A 20,643-nucleotide genomic window follows, 5' to 3' on the forward strand; every position below is an offset into this window, starting at 1 on the left:
AGTATGTGAACTAAATTCTCTGATCCCTCATCCATTTTTCATGTTCCTCTCCGAGGACATAGTACCCTGAGATCAAAACTCCCATTTTAACAGATACACTAGTTCTCTATGTTATGCCTAGATTTTAAATGAAAATTATAGCTTATACTTAGATGTCATATGCTTCAGGAATAGCAATAGATGTTGTTAAAACTTTAGATTTCAATGGGTTCTATTTAACAATGAGAAGTTTTGTTTTTCAGTAAAACAAAGTCACTACTATTGCTTTTTTCAGTAAAACACAAGGCACTAATACTGCATTCACTGACTGATAGAATGAAAAATACATTGAGAGTTTTTACATAACCCACTGTTCTTTCTATTTCTGGGAATGCAAAACATCTGTACATGTAGCAGTCTTATTTGGGCTGGTAATAGAACAAAGCATTAGCTACTTTTATTAAAGTCTTAATCATTGAATTTGTAGGCACTTGCACAAAACAGTGGTATTTCTTGCTCTCCTGTAACTACAAAATGTAAAATACCTCCAGAGAAACAAATTAAAAATGTACCAGTATACAATTATGTGATGAACCTTTACTACAGGGATATTCATTATCAGATTTTTGGGGCTACATTCTCTAAGTGTTTAAAACCCACAAAGAATCCCAGGAAGATCAGTTGACACAGTGTTCCCCAAGTAGCACACTTTTGCACTGGAAGTTTGATCTTGACTCTAGCTGCTCTTCATAATCCTTTGCTCGTAAGAAAAGTGGCCTCTATTACTCATAGAGAACGCCAATGAAGATCAAAGGAGTAAACAAACCACGAAATGCAGATACTATTTCCAGCTGTTCTTTCTCTAATCTCATGAATGTGTCTCACTGAAAAGTTATTCAAAGAGAGAATAAGCCCTTATTGCAGCAGCCATGGGATTTATATCTTTTAATCTCAGATGAGGAGACTGCTACTCCTAGCTTTCAAAGAAAGGAGGTGAATTCAGTTGAGGGAATTGAATTATTTCATCTGCTGTGTTGTATTCACACTGGTCACTGTTTTATTTCCATTATCAGATTAAAAGCAATAGCAGAGGTACCTACTTTTGTAAGTACTCATCCAGCTAACAAAAAGCTTCTGAGATTCTCACCTTGACTATGTTACAATACATTCAGCAGCTGTACAGGGTGTTGCTTTGACCTGTCAGTAGCAGTGAGAACATTTAGGAAAACACTGTAGTGGTCCATGTGTGTTCTGCCAGGCTGTGTAGTTGTTAATATATGAAGATGTCTGGCTTATGAAAGACATTTCCTGTGTGAAAATTCAAAGACAGATGAATGCAGTCATTAGTCTGGTACAAAAATCTCAAAGGTAGCAAAGGAAGCCTGAAAAGACCTTTTGACTGTGTCTGCCCTGTAAAATTTATGGCCACGGTTATGGGCTCACAGAAGCATGAATAAATGCAGTATTAATCGATGCCAGACTGCACTGTGAAATCAAGTTTGCAGTTTCCAGTATTAACTTGGCCACCTTTAAGATCGTGTGACCTCTTACAGTCATGGAGCACCTCATGCAATAGCTTTTTTCATTATTTATTTATAGACATGGAAGAAGCAAAATGAATCTACAGTCCAGATAAGTGCATTGTAGAGAAACTGCATAGAGGGCTTTTTTGAGAGAGAAACGCTTTCTGGAATTTTGGAAGATAAGCTTAGTATGGAGTCATGTTTTTATGGTCAAATCAGGTGGTACCTGCTTTTCTACTTTGAGCTATTACTGTTAAATAAACTGAAATTTCTTGTAACTTAAAGTTGGCCTAGCAATTTTGTCTTCCTAGTTATTTGAAATATGTACAATCTATATACTTGATTCTCAGGACATACCTGATGACAGAAGCTGGAGGAAGCAATTTGATTTACTATAAGCAGTAAAATTCTACTCGGTCTGAATGAGAAACATTTTATTACACCTATTTAATTCATCTTCTCTAATTGTGGAAAAAACATACAAGAAGACATTTAGATTAAAAGATTTAAATGATAATGTAATTGGTGTCACATTTCTCTTCGTACTTAACATTATCAAATACACTGAATTATGCGTTCTCTCTGTAGTCAGTGAACTGGCATAAATGTATCTAGCATGTATGTATAGTTCTCTCCATCTGGCAGTCATTCACATTTTCATTTTCATTTCCAGCAGTATTGTACAGAGGATATAACATTTTTCATTACACCAAAGTGGTGAGAGTCAACTCATGAATCTGGCTCTTCCCTAAAGACACCTCATTCATCTGGTAACCATATTCACTTCTACATCTTTTCATCCAAGGTACATCCCTTATATCACTGAAGCAAAAAAGTTTTTCTTAAACACTCAGTTACTGAATTCAGTTACTGGTGTTAATTGACCTATTGAACTATACTTCAGTTTTCTTCCATGCATTCTGTGATAATTAAAAATAGGCTTGCCATTTTTATTCAGAACAAAAAATTTAGAGCAAGTTCCTTGCTTGTTTTCTTTTCGTTAAAAGGTTTTCTAAGCAACCACCACGTCCAGCAGCTCCTGGGGATTCCTTCTGCTCAGCCCAGAGACCCTGGGGTCTCTCCAGCTCAGGCTGATGGATGCAGCTGTTGCTTTCCCATTTGCAGGTTCAACCAACAGTGAGGGTACGACTGGCTTTACACTGGTCTGATGATTTCTACCTCCTTTTTATTATCCTGCTTAGAAAGTCTCACAGTGAAATGCATATGATAAACACAAAGATTGCTTATGAATTCAGTAGGTGGCATTTTCCAAAGTTTCCTAGTGTGCATTTTGACAGTCGTAGAAAGAGAGCTTGTTTCTAAGATGATCAATTGCCAAAGTATTTTATTCTTCTGAACTTAATAAGTTCGAGTGAGGATGATAATATTTTTCAAAAGAATATTTTATGTGTAAGTAATTTTCAGCCTGTATGTCTTCATTCTTATAGAACCAGAGAGATGCATGGCCTTTCACTAGTTAAGGGTGTGTATGTTTGCTTTTCTTTACCTTTTTTTTTAGGTGCAGTACAGATAAATTACTAATTGTGGATGTTGTGCTACTATACGGTGTAATAAAAAACATTCTAAAAGCACAACAATCTATTGATCACTAAGTACAGTAGTATGACAACCCATTGTACCTTACTTCCTCCTGACATTAGTCCAGAATATTTCCCCACCACGCCCTTTGAGGGCATAGGAATAGTTAAGTTTTAGTTTCAAATGTGTCTAGAAATATGTGACCTTTCCAAATTCTGTTGTTTCCCTTATCCCTCCAATGGTTGCTAATTCTTAGTTCTGAGTCATCCATCAAAACCAGCCTTGCAGTATGTCTAGTTTCTTCAGTGACTCATCATGGATTTGAAGTCAGGTAAGGAAGCCTCTCAAAACCAAATATGAGTAAAATGCAAATGAGCTTTTCAAGTATCTTTTTAATTGGATTTTCAGAGAACCCTCAATGCCCCCATATGTAATATAAAATTTAATTACTGGAGTAGCTAAACTGACCTGAATGGACTTTATTTTTTTTTGTAATTGCAAATCTTCAGTTGATTTTTTTTTTCCCAGTGTGGTGTGGAATCCAGTGGTGACACTATCACAGTCTCATGTTGCTTTCGTCACCTTTTTCAGGGTCCCAGAGACGTAGTCTGTAAGACCCATGGCTGAAAACCATAAATACAGAGTTCTCTGAGTAAAGAAATTAGAAATGGATAAAACTGTGTTTAGCTGAATTGAAACTCAGCCTTGAAATTTCATTTTTGTCTTCTTAAACTTAAGTCTCACTTTTTATATATATAGTTTGATTGATATAGTATTCTAGTCTTCGTACTGTCGCTTTTTGCTAATGAATTGAACTTCTGCTCTATTCTGAGTATTTTCTAGTCAGTGTGACAAAGTACCCTCCCCTAGAGGGCTCAGATACCTTAATGCAGTTTCCTGTTTATTCTCGAACTGAAGAACCTGTAGAAGTTTGTGTAGGAAATACTCATTTCACTGTAATTTCTATATCTTTGAAAACACATGCAAAAATATATTGTGGAAGGAAAATAGACATCAGGGAACTGGTTCTCCTATAAATCTCGTCATGGTATTGCTGGACAGTTATTTTGTACCTCTGAATAATTTGGATCCTGTCCCTTGAAAATTGAAAGGTACTCAATGGGAATGCAATACTCCAGAAGACTTTGTGGTTTGACATTTATTTGAAGATATGGTGATAAATTTCTTTATTCACTTCTGAAAGAATTAAAAGCCTAGCTTTGTTGTTTAAACTCAATTTTGAAAAATTTAGAACCATTAGTAGGACACCTACATTTTTTTGTACTTAGCAAAGGCAAGATGTGTGATGTGAAAAATGCAGCAAAAATTAGTTCCTCCCTTTGAGAGTTGTGGATTGTTGTAAAACAGAGCTGTTTTGAAGCTGAGCTCCACTGGTTGATTTTATAGAATCTGAGTGGTTAATTAACTAGACTGTCATTCATTCATTTATCTTTCTTTTCTTCTGCAGTAGCCAAGATCTTTAAGTGATTTTGAAATGGCAGCTGAAGTATCAAGCTTCAGCAGGAGCATGTGTTTTTGATGGTAGCAGGACTGGCAACAAATACTGGTGTTAGATCTTACACTTGCATGATCTTAGATTTTAAGGTGCTTTAGAAAGAACTGTTTAAGCCTGTAAACAGGCTGTATTTTACAAATATGAGAACTGGCGCTGTAGTACCATATATAGTTTTCTTGGTTACAGTGGAGAGAGGTTTTTTCCCTTCCATCCTGTCCCAGTACATTCCTTCACAGTTAAGAAGATTGTTACCATTTTTGGGTTGACCTTCAGAAGTGCTAACTGAAGCCTGTGGAAAAACTTCTTCTGGACTATAAAGAGAGTTGAAGGCTGTATGTGTTAGGCTACCAGTAGAGGCCTAAGTGACCATGTTGTCATCCTAAAAATTTGATTGATTCTGATTGTTTTCTAGGCTCTGAAGCTTAAAAGCAAAACGAACAAAGGTGTTTTACAAATGTTAATTTTAAAAATGCTGACCAAAAGCAGAAGAGGCATTAAAATCCTGAACATATGCTTAGAGAAAAGGTCATTCATTTTTCATCTGTGGGAAAACACATGGACAAGAGCAGTATCTTGGTGAACCCTGTTTCTCTTATTCTATGAACACTCTTATTTTTCCTTTTTACATATATATCATTAAGATTTCTAGTTGTTAAACATCTTTCAACCTATTCGAAGCACTTTTCATTGTCAGCTAATCCTTGTTGTCAGATTGCTAACTGAGCAAAATTAATGTGCCCAATAAGGCGAGGCTGACTGAAAACATTAAAAGAAAGGGGAGGAAAAGGAAAAAAAAAAAGGGAAAAAAAAGTATTTTGAAACTCCTGTGAACAAAAGAAAAGTGTTGTAACCTTTTGTTTTGAAATGCATGTTCAGAATTAAATCAAACACTGAGAATGTCATGCATATTTTTCTGTGCACAGTGAAATAGCAATGCAATTTGAAAAGGTAGAGCTGAGAGTAAGGAGTACTTTCTGCATGATTCACAGACCAATTCCTGCTAAAGTAAAAAATTCATTGATTAGCACCTGCTTATTATGTTTCAAGTAGACTAGAGGGACTTAAAGTACCACAGTCATGATCAGAAATCTGGAAGAATAGATTTAAACAAGGTTAAAATATAAAAGAAACCCCATAAGCAGGGCTAGAACAAGCAGAATGGTGGATGAATGACTAGGTGGGGGAGGCCTTAGCATGACATTAAAATAAATCATGATGTAATGTCCTTGGGGGCCAAAGTTGGGCAAGCCTTTTTTTTTTTTTTAACTCCATATAACTAGATCATAGAAAAAACACTACAGATAAACAACAACAGAAAGCAAATATGTCTAGTGAATAGCTGGGATACAGATGATTTTTCAATTTAGCCATCCCAACATTATCAGATATGTCACGGTCTTCAATATCTTAAAACTTGAACTTTGATATTGCTATGATGCTGTTTAATAGTATGTCAATAGTGTGATGGAAAATAGAATCTTCAAATGAATATTCCAAAATCAACATTAAAATGCACATTTTAATTTTCTGCTCTTTGAATACAGAAAATCATTAAATAAAAATCAATACTTCTGCATTTTTCAGACCTGCAAAACAATGTGTGTCAGTGGTAAATACATAGCCCAGATGGTATTTGTCATCCAGAAAACTGTAATTCTCCATTCTGTACCAACAATTCTCATTTCTTAATTTGTGGGAAAGCTGAAGATCTTGTCACTACCATACAAGGAGAGCTTACATAAGAAGGCTACAGGATTTGTTGCTAAGGGGCATTGTAAGCTATAGAATATAGAATGTTCAACACGAAGGCACAAGAGCAGAGGTTAGCATGAGGAGTACTGGTGTTTTCAGTTGAGCTAACCCAATGTTTATTTACTTATGATAAATTTGTTAGAGAAACCCTCAACATACCTAATACAAAAGATGAGCAGAAGTTTGTATGTGGCTACAATTTCCTTTTAACATGACACAAAGAATTGTAGATAGTAAGTAATTATTTTTCTTTTTTTCACTTTACAGAAGAACTCTTACTTTCTTCTAATATGGGTTTTGAAACTTTGCATTGACCATTGAGCAATTTCCCTTTGCTCTGTAGCGATGAGAAAACTCCACTGTAGATAATAATAACTTTAAAAAGCATGCTTTTGTAAATTTGGACCAAGAATGTAATGGCTTTCTGAGCTTTTGATAAGGCAAATCCAGTGCTGTTTGCTTGTATTTTTCACCACAAGTGAATATTTACCACTCTGCTGTTAATTTTAATTTGGCGTTCAGAACTCTGTGGTAAGTTAATCCGCTACTGTCTTTGGAGAGGTATGAGTAACCTGCACACACAAAGAAATGCTTTCCAGGCTCTTGCATGCTTATACAACTGGAGCTTTACTAGATTTACTATTTGCTAATTGTAATCCTTGTAATTTTAAAATTTCAGAAGAAAATCCTCCGGTCTTGTTTTCTGAAGCTACTTTTCTTGTTTCATTAAAAAAAATCTTGCAAGCTCATGTTAGTACTATGACTTCATATATCTTGCAGAACCCCTCATAAATGCAAGACAGCCAAGCTTCATACTCACTGTATCAAAGTCCTTGAATATTTTTAGGCCTGCACATTTGTGTATAATTTATGAATACTTTTGAAAGATAGTCCCATAGAGCATGATGTACCACCTACATGAATAGTGAATTATGCTTTAGGGAAGGATAGTACTAATTTGGATGTGATGGTATTAAAAATAGTCAGAACAGCATCATAAAGCATATTTATTAATCATACAGTTATATTCTGTTCTGTCAAAGAGTAAGGAATCAAACTGTAGCACTAAGAAAAATCTGGAATATTTTTTGTTATCAAATTCTAATAATGTAAGGGGTATCAAATAACATTTATACTTACCATTCAAAATTAAGACTGGCTTCAAATGCTTAAAATGGGAGCTTGAACATTCAACTGTCAAATCTATTGTTAACTTCTATGATTTATCTACTCTAAAAATTGGAGGGAAGAGAAATAAAGAAAAGGAATTTTTCCAGTGTTTGTGTGGCATGTAAGGACTACAGATACGAGATTTTTTTCTCTAATTGTGTCAATTAGTGATTATTATTGCAATTAAAAACTAGCAAGCAGGTTGAAATAAAGTATGTATTGAGTTTGTTCATTTGTTTGCTCCAAGATTACTGTCATGGAAGTTTGGGGATTCTTTTTCTAAAAATAGGTTTTTTGTTGGTAGAGGTACAATGTGGAATAAAGGGGTCTTATTTTATATATTCCTGCATTTTCTGGACAAGTAAGCTATGTAATGAATTTTGAAGTTTGCAGACCAAATATTCTGACAACCTACTTACAGAAAACAGTAGTAATCCTAGTGTAAATTTATGCAATACAACCAGTCTTAGCTATCTAAGAGCTGTTTATATCTAACTGCATGACAGTTAGGTATGAAGTTCTCTTAGATGGAAAAGTGGAAAAATAACTCTGGTCCAATGATGTTCTCACCTCCCAGATACAATGCACCAATATGTTTGTGTGCACGGTTTACATAGGAGGTACAATGAACAATAATCCTAATAAAGAATAATTGTGAGGAACTTTTTTTAAATAGGACAAAGTAAAGAACCTAGGCCACAGAGTGCCATTCTGCAACTTAGCAAAAGCTATTAACATGCAGTTTCTGTTGTTCTTTCTTGCAGCTAGTATGACATAAGATACCTAAACAACAGTAGTAGTTTTATTGTGTTTTTGAAGCACGTATTTTACTTAAACTTTAATTAGGAAGAGTTTTCAGGTTCCTAACAGAATTGAGAAAGAGTCTTCTACCAAAAAATTTGGGAGCTTAGTAGGGTAGAGCAGGTTTGGGCTAGCAACTGAGTTTTGAATCTGAGCTTTCTAATAACCAGTAATCTAGGTAGATTTTGGCAAAGTTTGAAAGCTCATTTGGTTTTATATAGTAGGAAAATTGTTCTATTTGGATTTTTATTGTTATATTTGGACACACTGTAAAAATTGGTCTTCGTGTGTACTTTAGAAAAAATCAAAACCTCCCTAATAAACAGCAGAAGTTTTGTCATCCGTTATGGGATATATTTTTTAACTACTCAAAATATCAAATCTTAGCAGGATGATGAATTATTTGCAAGCTATACAGTCTAAAGTGTCAACAAAGGGTGCTGTTTCAGCTTTAACCTCACTTCTGTAAAAAACTAAACTGTTCATCCAAGCTCTCATTTTGCTTTTAAAGTGCTTGTGTGAGCTCAGTGGTACCGTCTGCCCCAAGGCCTCAAGGCAGTAATTTTGCTTGCTAGAATGCATAGGAGTGCATGCCTCTCCCCTCTTCCTCATCCTTCAATGCCCATTCTCTGTGGCTGCCACACAGCGGTTCCTGTCAATAGACAGGGCAAACCAGGGATCTTTTGGGATGACTTGTTTTTCATTCTAATTGAGTGTTGTTCCTCTTGGATTCTTTTCTTTTCATGATGTCTCTCCCCACAAGCAGACGTATAAGAGTCTCTCCCCACAAGCAGAATATAAGAGCACCTTGTTCCAGCAAATGCAAATGGATTCCTCTTTTCAGTTCTGCAGTTTGACGTTATGCAAATCTTTCTTTGTGGGTGGGAACCTTGCCATTTCTTATTTTCTTCCAGTGTTGAATTTCAGCTTTGCTTCCCGCTATGGACATGGGCTGTACTGACATTAGTTGCTTATATGGTGTTGGAGAGCACAGGGTGTTCACAAAGATCATTAGTTCCCTTAAACTGTCAGTCCGTGCAGGTCACAAACTCTTCTGTTAAGCTAATTTTTCCTCTGTTGGATCCAGGCTTATCAAAATATATGAGTTCTCTCCTTTTTACCCAAACAAGATTCTGTCCCTATCTCTAGGAAGAATCACAAATTTAGTTGGTCTTGTGTATTTATGCAGTAATTAAGCTTCATTTTTATTATTAAGTTATGCAGCAATCTTTTCCTTTTTTTTTTCAGCCTTCTTGAATGATACTGCTCAAAAAACAGTATGCTCTGTGGATTTATATACTTTCTCTAACATTGCAAGCTGGCTACAGTGACATTTAAAAATCACTAAGTATGTTATAAATTAGTGGCCTGAAAAAAATGACACTAGAAAATGTCATAAAGCATCAGGAAAAAATGTAAATATTTAAGGTGACTAGCTTAAACTTAATGAAAAGTTTAAGCTTACCTATGGGGAAATCAGTAACTTTAACCTTAAATATAATTTTATTGTTTATTCAGTAAAAAAAGTGAATAATAGAGGAGATGGGATTGGTACTTACGAATAACCAGGCTACTGTAGCTGAGAGAAATTTTGAATATACGTTTTTGTTCGATGCATTTTAGTTTAATATTTTGCATTTTTGCAACATTCCAAAAGCTATAATAATTAATTACTAAAAATTACATATGAAAAATAGTGATAAACTTAAGGAAATCTGGAAAAAACAGAAAACACAAATGTGCATTGACTTGAAAGAACACTTAGCTACAGATTAAAAATAAATTTGTGCATTACCTTCTTTTCCTCCTTATTTTTCTTGCAGAAAGATAGCCAATTAAGAGAAGGGTAGAGCTCTAAAGGTATACATAAAATAGCCATTTGCTTTAGTTTAGGGTTGGTTCTACTGAAGCAGACCCAAGGTCCATCTGGAGACCCCTGAGCTAAGGCCCCTGAATGTACTGTATTATATGCTACTTTCCCACATACTTTCTTGACCTGCAACAGTTTATGTCTAAGGGACTTGCTGAGCCAGATGAGCAATCTTTGTGTTTAGAAATAGTTATCCTATGTCCCTCCTTGCATGTTGTGCTGTCTGCACCATCTGGTGGCACGGAGTCCCACAACCCAGCTTCAAGTTATAAAGATTTGCCACTTTTTGTTTGTTTTGAGTCTGTTACCTCCTGGGTTCTTTTGCTGCCTCTAGGTGAGAAGAGACAATGAGCATTTAGTACCCATCTGCCCTTTTTATGCCTTTCCTGTTTTTAGATCTCTGTTATGTTCCCTTGGTTCCCCTCCTTTGGCTTAAGGTACTAAATAGCTTCCAATCCAAAATCTCTTTTATGCCTTTTCTAGTGTTGTTACATTTTTTGAGGCTTGGGAAACCAAGACTCTGCACAGTATTCAAGGTAATACAGGATAGTGATGTAGTCATGTTCTCTGTGTTGTTCATTCCTGCCTTTTTAAGAATTCCAAAGAGTTTGCTCCTTTGCACACTGTGTAACACTGAGATTCTGATTCAGAATGGTGTTGGTCAGCTCTAAACTTTCTTGGAGAATTGCTGCATTTTACATTTTCGGTATTGAGCTTCATTTGCCATTTTAAAATCCACTTTCTCAATCTTACGGAGTTCTTATGTCATTCTTCACAGCCTACCTTCGTCTGCACTAACACAAAAAGCTTGGTATCATCAGCAAATTTTGTTACTTCATTTTCTCCTCTTTTTTTCTCTTCTGTTTTGATTGAGGGAAGAGATTAAACAGCTATGACCCCAGAGTATTGCACGGGTTGTTTCTTTTAATGTGAAAATTGGCAGTTTACTCTTTTCTTCCTAATTCAAGGTGTTATTTATTCAAAGCCTCCTCTTCTTTTTGCTGCTCTGAAGTACTTGGGTGGGAAAGGGAGTGGGATGTCAGTGAGAGCTTTTGGAAATGTATGTAAATTATATGAACTAGATCCTGCTTATATGCATGATATTTTGCTTCTTACAAGAAGTTGTCTTAGGTCATGCAGCAGAACTTCACATGCCATGTTGACTCTTCCCCAAAATACTATGTTTACTTGCATAGCCATTTAATTTCTACTTAATTTGTCCATCAGACACATTCAGCTGATATTGCATTGTCTTCCCCAGTTTCCCTTTCACTATTCCCAGTATTCTTGTGCAGTCATTTAGGTCTTTAAAGCTTTAAAGGCTTAAAGGCATTCCAGTTTCTTCTGTCTTATTTCTTAGTCACCTGGTATTCATAAAGAAGCAAGTGTACTACTGTTTGTTTTTCTGAACCTCTTCAGTATAATTTTATTTCTTTGGTTTTCCTGGCTCTTGTTAGCCTCTGCTTTAGCTTTTAATAAAGAGATTTGGTTTGTGGGGGATTTTTTTGTATGTGTAGGGATTTTTTTTTCTTTTTGAACCATTCTGTATTTTGGCATTTATTGGCTTCACCCTGCTTCTCATTTGAAAAATTGGTATCTCTCCTTGATTTCAATAGGACGCAGTTCCTTTATGTGTTAAATTAGTTCTGTTCTTCCTGAACAGACACTCTTTGTTCCAGAACCAGCACTGGTTTCCAAAGATCCTTCCTTCTCACTCCTTTATCTGTGACACATTGTAAATTTTGAAGACATCATTTAGCCTTGGTCAGATAATCCTGCTGTTTGGTCAAATATTTTTATTTTAAAATGTGACTAGCAGTGCTGCATGGTTGTGCCAAGGAAATAATTTAGAATATTATTCTTTTTTAATCTGGTTACAAATATCCTTTACAGTTTGACAGTTTATGCAGGTTACAAATATCCTTGGTATCAGTATCCTATGGAGATAAGCTGAAAGAATTTGGGGAATTTCAGCCTGGGGAAGAGAAGGCTCTGGGGAAACCTTGTAGCACCTTCCAGTACCTAAAGGGGGCTAAAAGAGATATATGATTAAAGAAATGGGTTTAGAGTATTATATTTGCACTTGCAGCACTTCTTTACAGCCATGGCAATCCTAGAAGGATCATGTTAAATTCCTTCGTATTCTCCACTCCAATGTGAAATTTCATCTCTAAGACTACAGAGTCTTTTTCCTCTGTCTTCAGTAAGGTTTTATGTGATTGAGAGAGTTTTAAATTAACAAAATCATTCCACTGATGGAATTTTTCATACTGGAAACTGGTTTTCTTCAATTTTTTCTGTTTTTTAGACTTTAAATTTCACAAATTAGAAAATATTTATTATAGATTGCAGGTAGGATGTGCTGGATTCTGCTATTCAATGAATAATTGTATGAAAAGGTAATTGAGCTAATGAAAAAATGAAAGATACATTTTATTTAAATAAATTTATTTACCTTTATGATATGTTTGAGTGGTAGGAAAGGAAGGTGGTTTAGTTCTTCCATTTTCATAATAATTTCACATTTTAAACAATAAACAATATAAGGCTTATCATGACTGTTACCAAAGACCATGTGTAAGGTTTACTTGAGTGCATTATTTTAATCTACTCTGTATTTGAAGGCCAGATGGTACTTGTAGGTAACATAAAAATTATTCACATGAAGAAAAGTATTTTTTTATGTTGAAAGGAACTCAAGAGTTATTGCAAGTGGTTTGATTACTATTCATGGCATAAAAGGAGATTATTTTGAGGGTAAAGGGATTTGTGAAAAGATAATTGATTAGATTAACATTCTCATTGCCCTAATTTGCATTAAATATGCTACTGTGGATTGTAGTTATGCTTTTCCATTTGAAAAACATGCTTTGTTAACTTACTTAAAGAGCGTAATTAAACTACAGTTTAAGTCATACCCCTTAGTTCAGCAATACAATATCAAACTGAGAGTCTGTGATTACCAACTTTGTGAGTGTGGACCATCATAAACCAGGCCTTGATCCCAGTGGATTTTCCGGATGAAGTAGGTTGATTTAGCTAGTTTACATCTGATCATTCTCAAATACTGAGAGCATTTAAGTAATCATTTTGTTTCATTTTACTCTTTTATAAGAGTAGAGAAAACTACTCTGTGATGCAGCGTGAGCAATAACTAGAGCAGTGTTGGGGTGTTGGAAAAGTACCTATGCCTATACCTATGCCTCAAAGGAAGACTTTGAGGACCATTTTGTTTTCCGTAGATCTTCTTTGCATCTGTAACTAAATAGAGCCTTTAAAATATGAGGTGTTAAAACATTAATTTGCACGTTTTCCTACCCACTTTAAAATCAGGGGACTATATCTGTATCTCTTTGGTTTTCAGAATTAGTTATTATGTATTAGCAGTAGTCTAGATATTTTGAAACAGAGGCATTTATTTCCTCTTGTGCTGTGTGCAATGAAGAGGGAGATGCCTTTTTCAGTAGTGAGACAACTGTGAGTGCTCAAGTTAAGTGTTTGCATCTGCAGATAGATGCATAAAGATAGAGGGTATTATTTTTCCACACTGCTGAGCATTCCTAGAAACACCATGGAACCTGGTGTTTGTGCTGTATGAACTGAGCATTTGTAGAATTAGCTACTTTATTAGATATCTAATTGTTAATTTCAGTGCTTAATTTTAATTATTGGTACTTGTACTATTTGACAATGGCTGTTTTCAAAACAGAAATCTCGGGAGACACTGAATGTAAACCAAAACATAGCTGATCAGTCAAGGCTGTATATCAGCACAATGCTGCTGAGCTGTGTTGGATAAAACTAATGAAAAGAGGGAAATGCATATTCGAGCTGGACATGGTAATGGCCTTAAATATCTATACAAATATTCAGCTGAGAAGGTTACTTTCTTCCTGTAATGGTTCTGAAAATTATGATGATGGATGTGCCAGGTACTCAGTGTTACTAGTATATGACTACATTTGCATACCCAAAGACCATACAGGAAATGTAATGAACTAGAAATGCACTCTAGATACTAAAGAAATTTGAAAAATTCACGGCCAATAAATTTTAAATTCCACCTGAAGGATGATTAGGTATCTCATTTCTCATTATTTGGTAAAGAAATATGCCAATTACTATGCCATTTTGCTGCTTATTCATTTTTCTTGCAAAACAGAAGCCAGCTGATGCTTGCACTATTGACCAAAATTGCTGAAAGGTTGCACTCTCCTACATTTTGGGACAGGCAGACAATATAAAAAAGCCATGTGGGGGAAGGCAAATTATATGTTCGGATTTTGACTGCAGGATTAAGGGCATGATTCAGGAATTGTCAAAGGTATGTATGGCAGTTGGGATGTGGAGAGCCAAATGAAAGCTAGATGATCAATTGCTGGTAAAGCCATTGTAAACTCTAGAGCATTCATTCTCTTTCAGAGAGAGCTGTTGCTTCTCAACCAACTGCTGGAAGAAATCTCAGTGACTTACTGGTGATCACAGAATGGGTCAGGCTGGAAGGGACTGCAGTGGGTCATCTCTTCCAACCTCCCTGCTCAAGCAGGGCCATACCAGAGTACATGGCACAGGATTGCATCCAGATGGTTCTTGAATATCTCCAGTGAGCGAGACTCCAGAATCTCGCTGGACAACCTGTTCTAGTGCTCACAGTAAAGGAGTTCTTCCTCATGTTTTGGTGTAACTTCCTGTGCATCAGTTTCTGCCCATTGCCTCTTGTCCTATTGCTTGGTGCCACTGAGAAGAGCCTCTTGGCACCCTCCCCTCAGCTACTTACAGACAGTGATGAGGTTCCCTCTCAGTCTTCTCAAGGCTGAACAGGCCCAGCTCCCTCAGCCTTTTGTCAAAAGAGGGACTCTCCAGACCCTTGACCAACTTAGTAGCTCTTTAATTCTCAGGATCAAATTTCATCTCCTTCACATAATAATTCAGCATGTTTATTTTTTTTACTAATAGAACTCCCGAAACAGTTATTTGTCTTTTAATTGCAGTTTAAGAAGGCACATCTTAGCTTTCTCTTACTCTATACCTTTGGCCATCATCTTTCAACCCTAATCTTTCATGTTTCCTCTGTCACAGACCTTACTGATTTTTTTGAGTTATTGGAGTTCTTGTATGGTTTTTTTTCAGTAAATAAATTAGTAGGTCTGTCTTTTGTAACACCGCATTGTGCTGCAATAAAAGCAAAATTAAAAAAAAAAAAAAAAGGCATTTCAAGCAAAATGATAATCCAATATCCCTTATAGTGAAAGAAAGTTTCTGTTGGCTTAAAGGAATGTTAGAAGGTTAGAAGGTCCTGTAATTAAGGTTATGTATTTAACTTAATTAGTCCTATTTAAGGCTTTCTTTTAATTCAGTCCTTTTTGCATGTGAATTGGAATTTGGGGTTCAGTGCCTTTTTTTGATGATGTGCTGGAGGAGGGACTAGTTCAAGGAAGAGAGAGAATATAGCTACCAGACAACAGGAAGTCTTTCTTTGGCTTGTACAAAGTGATTTTTAAAAATATTTACAATCCATTTTTAGAAATATTTGCATGTCAGTAAGAGAAAGTCTATATACAGAGCTTTCAAAGCTGTTAATAAGAAATTTACTCGGTGAATACTGTGTGTATTCCTAGTATGCTGTTCAAAATTGTCCAAATTGGACTTTTGAATGTAAACCTTACATGTTGCCATGGCACCTAACACCTCATCATTCAGTTTTGTATTTGTTGCCCTTTTTTAGTACTGTTTTGCAAAAGGCCTATAGAAGTTTGACATAAATAAGTTTAATATTGTGAATACAAGCAGCATTAATATTAAATATCAAATGAAAATTTATTGAAGAGGTGAGATTTATTTATTGAATTTACTTCTTTAGAGTTGGGAACTTCAGAGAAAACTTGCTATTCCTTTTTAAAATAAATATATTTTTTATTTCTTTTCTTTAGGAGATTCCTTTACACAGTTTCGATTTGCTGACGAGAAGGAATGGGATAAAGAAAGTATATGCCATAAGCAGGTAACAGATTTATCAGTCAAGTGATTTTATATAGATAATCACCTGGGACAGAATATCTAGGTAGTTGTGCCTTCAGCAACAAATTGTTGATACAATAATAACACTCTTTATTCTGTATATTTTTATCAACTTCTCTGTAATGCTGGAGGCTCTTGTCCTTGGGCCTTGTCCTTTTTTTCTACTGAATACTAATCAAAGCAGCAGGCTAGGTTTCTGAAGTCATGTTGGGAGGAAATAACAAGAAAGCCCTCCAGTGAAGAGAAAATAAGGGATTGTCTCTTTACTTTACTGACACAGAAATTTAGCCTTCCTTTTTGAGCTATATTCAAGAGAAAAGTGTTTAGTAGAATCACTATAACAAAACCTGTAGGAGTATGTTCATATAATGGACTATGAAGCATTCTAGTTCCTTCAAATTAACAGTTCATATCCTCTGGTTGAAACTTAGTGCACCAACTAGATTATTTGTATATGAATTCTTTATGCTGAATATAAAGGAGCATGGCAATAGAAGTCTCTTGTTTTGTCTATCAGGATACCTTAAAGTGTCTCAATCTCTGCAGCTGTCTTCCTCGTGCAAGTCACCTAAATTTTTGCAAAATATATGCTTTTGTCTTCCAGGTTTTTCTTAAAATTTCTATGAAACTCTGATTGAGTATTTCTTGTAACATCCACATATATTCAAATTTTAAAGATTTGCTATTTATTTTCTAAAATATTACAATAATTATTCCCTGGGAAGTGATACTTAAAGGTATTTTAGAGTTGCAAAGTCAAATTAAAATGAGGAAATAAACCCCAATGCAGCACTTGTTTAAACCACCACCTGTTTCTTAGTGGAACACAGTCTTTCAGTGACTATTTTTTTCTTACCAGTTCTTCTGCTCGTACTGTGCAGGATGATGTCAGTATCCCAAATATTAATTACTTTGTAACTTCCTCAGAGGCTTTTCATTATAGTATTTAGGTGATTAGAACACAATAATGGCCTAAAGCCATTGTGAGCAGACTGAAACTGCATGTTTTCACCGTTACCCTTACTTTGATTTCTTATTTTAATCCAGAATGCTGTCCCAGATCATTTCATAGCATTATCTAATTTTTCACATTGTCTCTGGTCTTTAACCTGGTACCTTCTTTTTGTTTCTGACCCATCTTTCTTTTCCCTGAAAGCCAGATCCAAGTTTAATTTTCATGCTAGATACCATTTGCCAAATTCCTGGCCTTTGCCTCTTAGCTCACCTGTTTCTAGTTCTTTGACTATTTACACATTATGTACAGGATTAGAGAATTTTAAACTGAAGTAAATTGATTATGAGGAAACAGAATAAAGCAGAAAAGACATTAAAAAAAGACAAAAAAAGATTAGACATTTCTCACTATCTTTTGTAGAAAACAAAGCCAAAGCATCAGTTTCAAATGTGGAATGGAAATGTCACAGTGACATCAACAATAACAAAATTTCAGTTTATTAAGAATATCGTCTTTCATTTTTACAAAAAGTATATTTGTATTTGCACCATTGCATATTGATAAAATGCAATAAAAATGTTTCATAACATGGTCTGCAGTTGAAAAAGCAAACAGATGTTAGTTGTGTGGATTTTTCAGTGAAAAAAATGGGAATTCCAGCAACAAAGTATGCCTCTAGGGTTTTTTTGACCAAATAATGCTATCTGCCATGAAGTGTTCATAATTTATTAAATACTGCTTTGATCCCTTCACTTTTTATTACAACACTACTGTTATAGAAATCTCTACTTAGATAGCAAATTCCTTCTTCTATTATTTTTCAAAATTCCTCTCTTCCTTTACTTCCTTTATCCTCAACCTTTCCTCCTCTTCCCTATCTCCTCTCTTTTACCTTCATTTGCAATGTTCATTCACGTTAATATTTTTGCAAGTATACATAGCTCTTCCAAAATGCACTTAAATTTTGTTCAATTATACTTTTTAGAATTTTTTGTGTTACCAGATTCATACAGTTTCCTTCTCTTTTGCAACCATGCAGAAGTTATATTTGATCCTTAATATTTGTAAAAATAACTGGATTTTCTGAAGATCTAGTTTATTGCTGGCAGCAAGAATTATTTGCTGAAGACTTTGCACCAGTGAATCATCTCTGATGGTGATCACTAATCCATTGTAAAATAAATTTCCTAATGCAGAAGAAAAATTCTTACATCAGATATTTGTTTGGTCCTTTTATTCTCATTACTGGATGCCAGAACCTGAATTTGGATACAAGAAACTGTTAAATCAACTGCATTGTTTATTTTTAACATTTAACTTTGTAAATATAATATCAGAACACACTATGTCTTTGATGTTCATTCTTACTACATGTGCAGTTGCTAAAAGCCTGTTAAAAGGTGTTGACTGGCTTTTGGAAGCAGTATGAATTTCTTTGACAAATCTCTTACGATATGTCACAAAACTCTCCTAATTTATGAGTATTCGGACTTCTAAATGTCTGTGCCAGTCTATATCATATTGAGAGGGACAAACTTTTGTCCCTCTAAGTGAGATTTGGAAGCAACTTCTCTACTTCCATGAAAATGAGAGTGTAGACTGAACTTAAGCATTTTGTTGTCAGATTTTAAAATATGTGATGGGTATCAGATTTATCTTTGTCAGATTATCTATGGTGAACGTGCTCAGAATGTTCTGCTGTACTCTGAGCTTGAAATCTGTTTTAAAACTACTGAAATCTGGGTTGTTCTGTAGAAACTGCAAATATTGCTGGTCCATTTTGTGTAAGTTTGTTTTTAAAAAAGGGTCAAGAGAAAAGGAAACTTCAATACCTGTCACACTAACAAGTTCTCATTTAGCAGGAGTAGCATATCTTTCTTGAGTGTAATTTTAGAAATGTTTGTAACTATATACTTTGTAGCTTTTGTAAGTATGAAAACATTTGAAAAGATAGGGAAATATACAAAGGCCCCGTTTAGGCATTAAATTTAGCTACACAGGAGCTACACGGGGTGATTGCTTCAGAAATAGTAGCAACTCATTAAAGAATGGCATTTTACACTGCATGAAAGCTTCACAGTTCAAAAGATGTTTCAGTTGGAAAAGCTTCTTATGCCATTGTCAAGTTCCTGAACTATTTCCTACTTTGGAATTGCAAGGTATTTTCTAAGGAGCATTCAATTTATACCTTGTTTTTTAACCTTAAATGATCATTTGCATTTTAGGTACTTATATGTTATTATTTAGCCAAACTGCTTCATGAAAGTGTATTTTAAACTATTAATTTGCATATTTCATTAGATTTCTTGAATGTGTGTGATGGGGAAATATAATACATTAAAATTACTAGGGTTTTTGTTGGTGGATGTTTTTGTGTTTGGTTGGTTGTTTTGTGTTTTTTCACAAGTGTACTATGTGTTGAATTGCATTTCAGTTCTCTGCACTTTCTGTTGACTGCCAGTCTTTGGTCCAGGCCCTTCAGGAATTGCCTCTACATCTGAGGTTGAATGTGGCTGCCGACCTTGTGCAGGTAATGCTGTGAAACTTCACAGGAAAATGCAAATATTTTAAGAGAAACAATGTATGCAAGAATGATTAGTCTTCAAACATAAGTAGAACGTATTATATAAGTACATGGATTCATTTAGACTGGCATGTCGAGTGGCATGTAATACAGGATACCCCTCTATTAGCATATTTTGTGTGCTTATTTGGCCTTAAACAAAATTCTGGATATGCAGCATATTAGATTTGAAACTAAATATCAGAGTGTTTGACATGGAATGATTCCACTATTTTTGTGTTTGCTTCTCTTGCTAGCAGCTGCTAAAAGCTTGCACCAAAATTTTCTAAGTGCTTTCACATTCTTCCTGCTAATTATTTTAATTGTGATTTAATCTTCTACATAACTAATATCAACATACATGCTTTTTCCATGAATCAGTCTTAATAGGTAGAACTGTCAATTGTACAGGTGAAGAAAATGTCATTTATTCTCCAGTGTCAGGAGGAGGGAGGTAGCAACAATATTAGTAATGTGTTCCTTCAGACTGTGAAAAAGCAAATACTAATGTAAGGGTGAAAGAGCCAGTGAGACTTAAATATAAAACCAAAATTCTTGAAAGGATCCAGCTGTCCAAGCAGTGTGACCCTTACAGAAGGATTAAGACTAGCCCTGGGGAAAAGGACTTGGGGGTGTTTATGAATGAAAAGCTCAACGTGACTCAGCAATGCATGCCATGTTTCAAAGGAAACCTGAGCAGCAGGTTGGGGTGGGTCATTCTCACTGTCTGCTCTGCCCTTGTGAGATCCAGCTCTGGGGTCCCAGCACAAGAAAGACATGGATCTGTTGGAATGAGTGCAGAGGAGGGCCACAAAGTTGATCAGAGAGCTGAAGCATATCTCCAGTGAAGACAGGCTGAGAGTTGGGGCTCTTCAGCCTGCAGAGCAGGAGGCACCAGGGAGACCTTACAGCACCTTCCAGTACCTTAAGCAGGCCTACAGACCAGAGCTAGAGAAG

At 35.4% G+C, this 20,643-nt stretch overlaps 1 protein-coding gene across 1 annotated transcript in view; it reads left to right on the forward strand.

Annotated features, from left to right (window-relative positions):
• The window catches only part of AVEN (apoptosis and caspase activation inhibitor), a gene marked incomplete at its 5' end in the record, with an annotated part of 90,358 nt that overhangs the window by 67,768 nt on the left and 1,947 nt on the right, over positions 1–20,643 (forward strand). The window contains 2 exons of the mRNA XM_082283495.1: positions 16,081–16,151; positions 19,558–19,653. Of these exons, the coding sequence (XP_082139621.1) occupies positions 16,081–16,151; positions 19,558–19,653 (167 nt within the window). The remainder of the gene's footprint in view (positions 1–16,080; positions 16,152–19,557; positions 19,654–20,643) is intronic.

The sequence above is a fragment of the Coloeus monedula genome (genome assembly GCF_965178545.1).
Source record: "Coloeus monedula genome assembly, chromosome: 6".
Classification (NCBI taxonomy): Eukaryota; Metazoa; Chordata; class Aves; order Passeriformes; family Corvidae; genus Coloeus; species Coloeus monedula.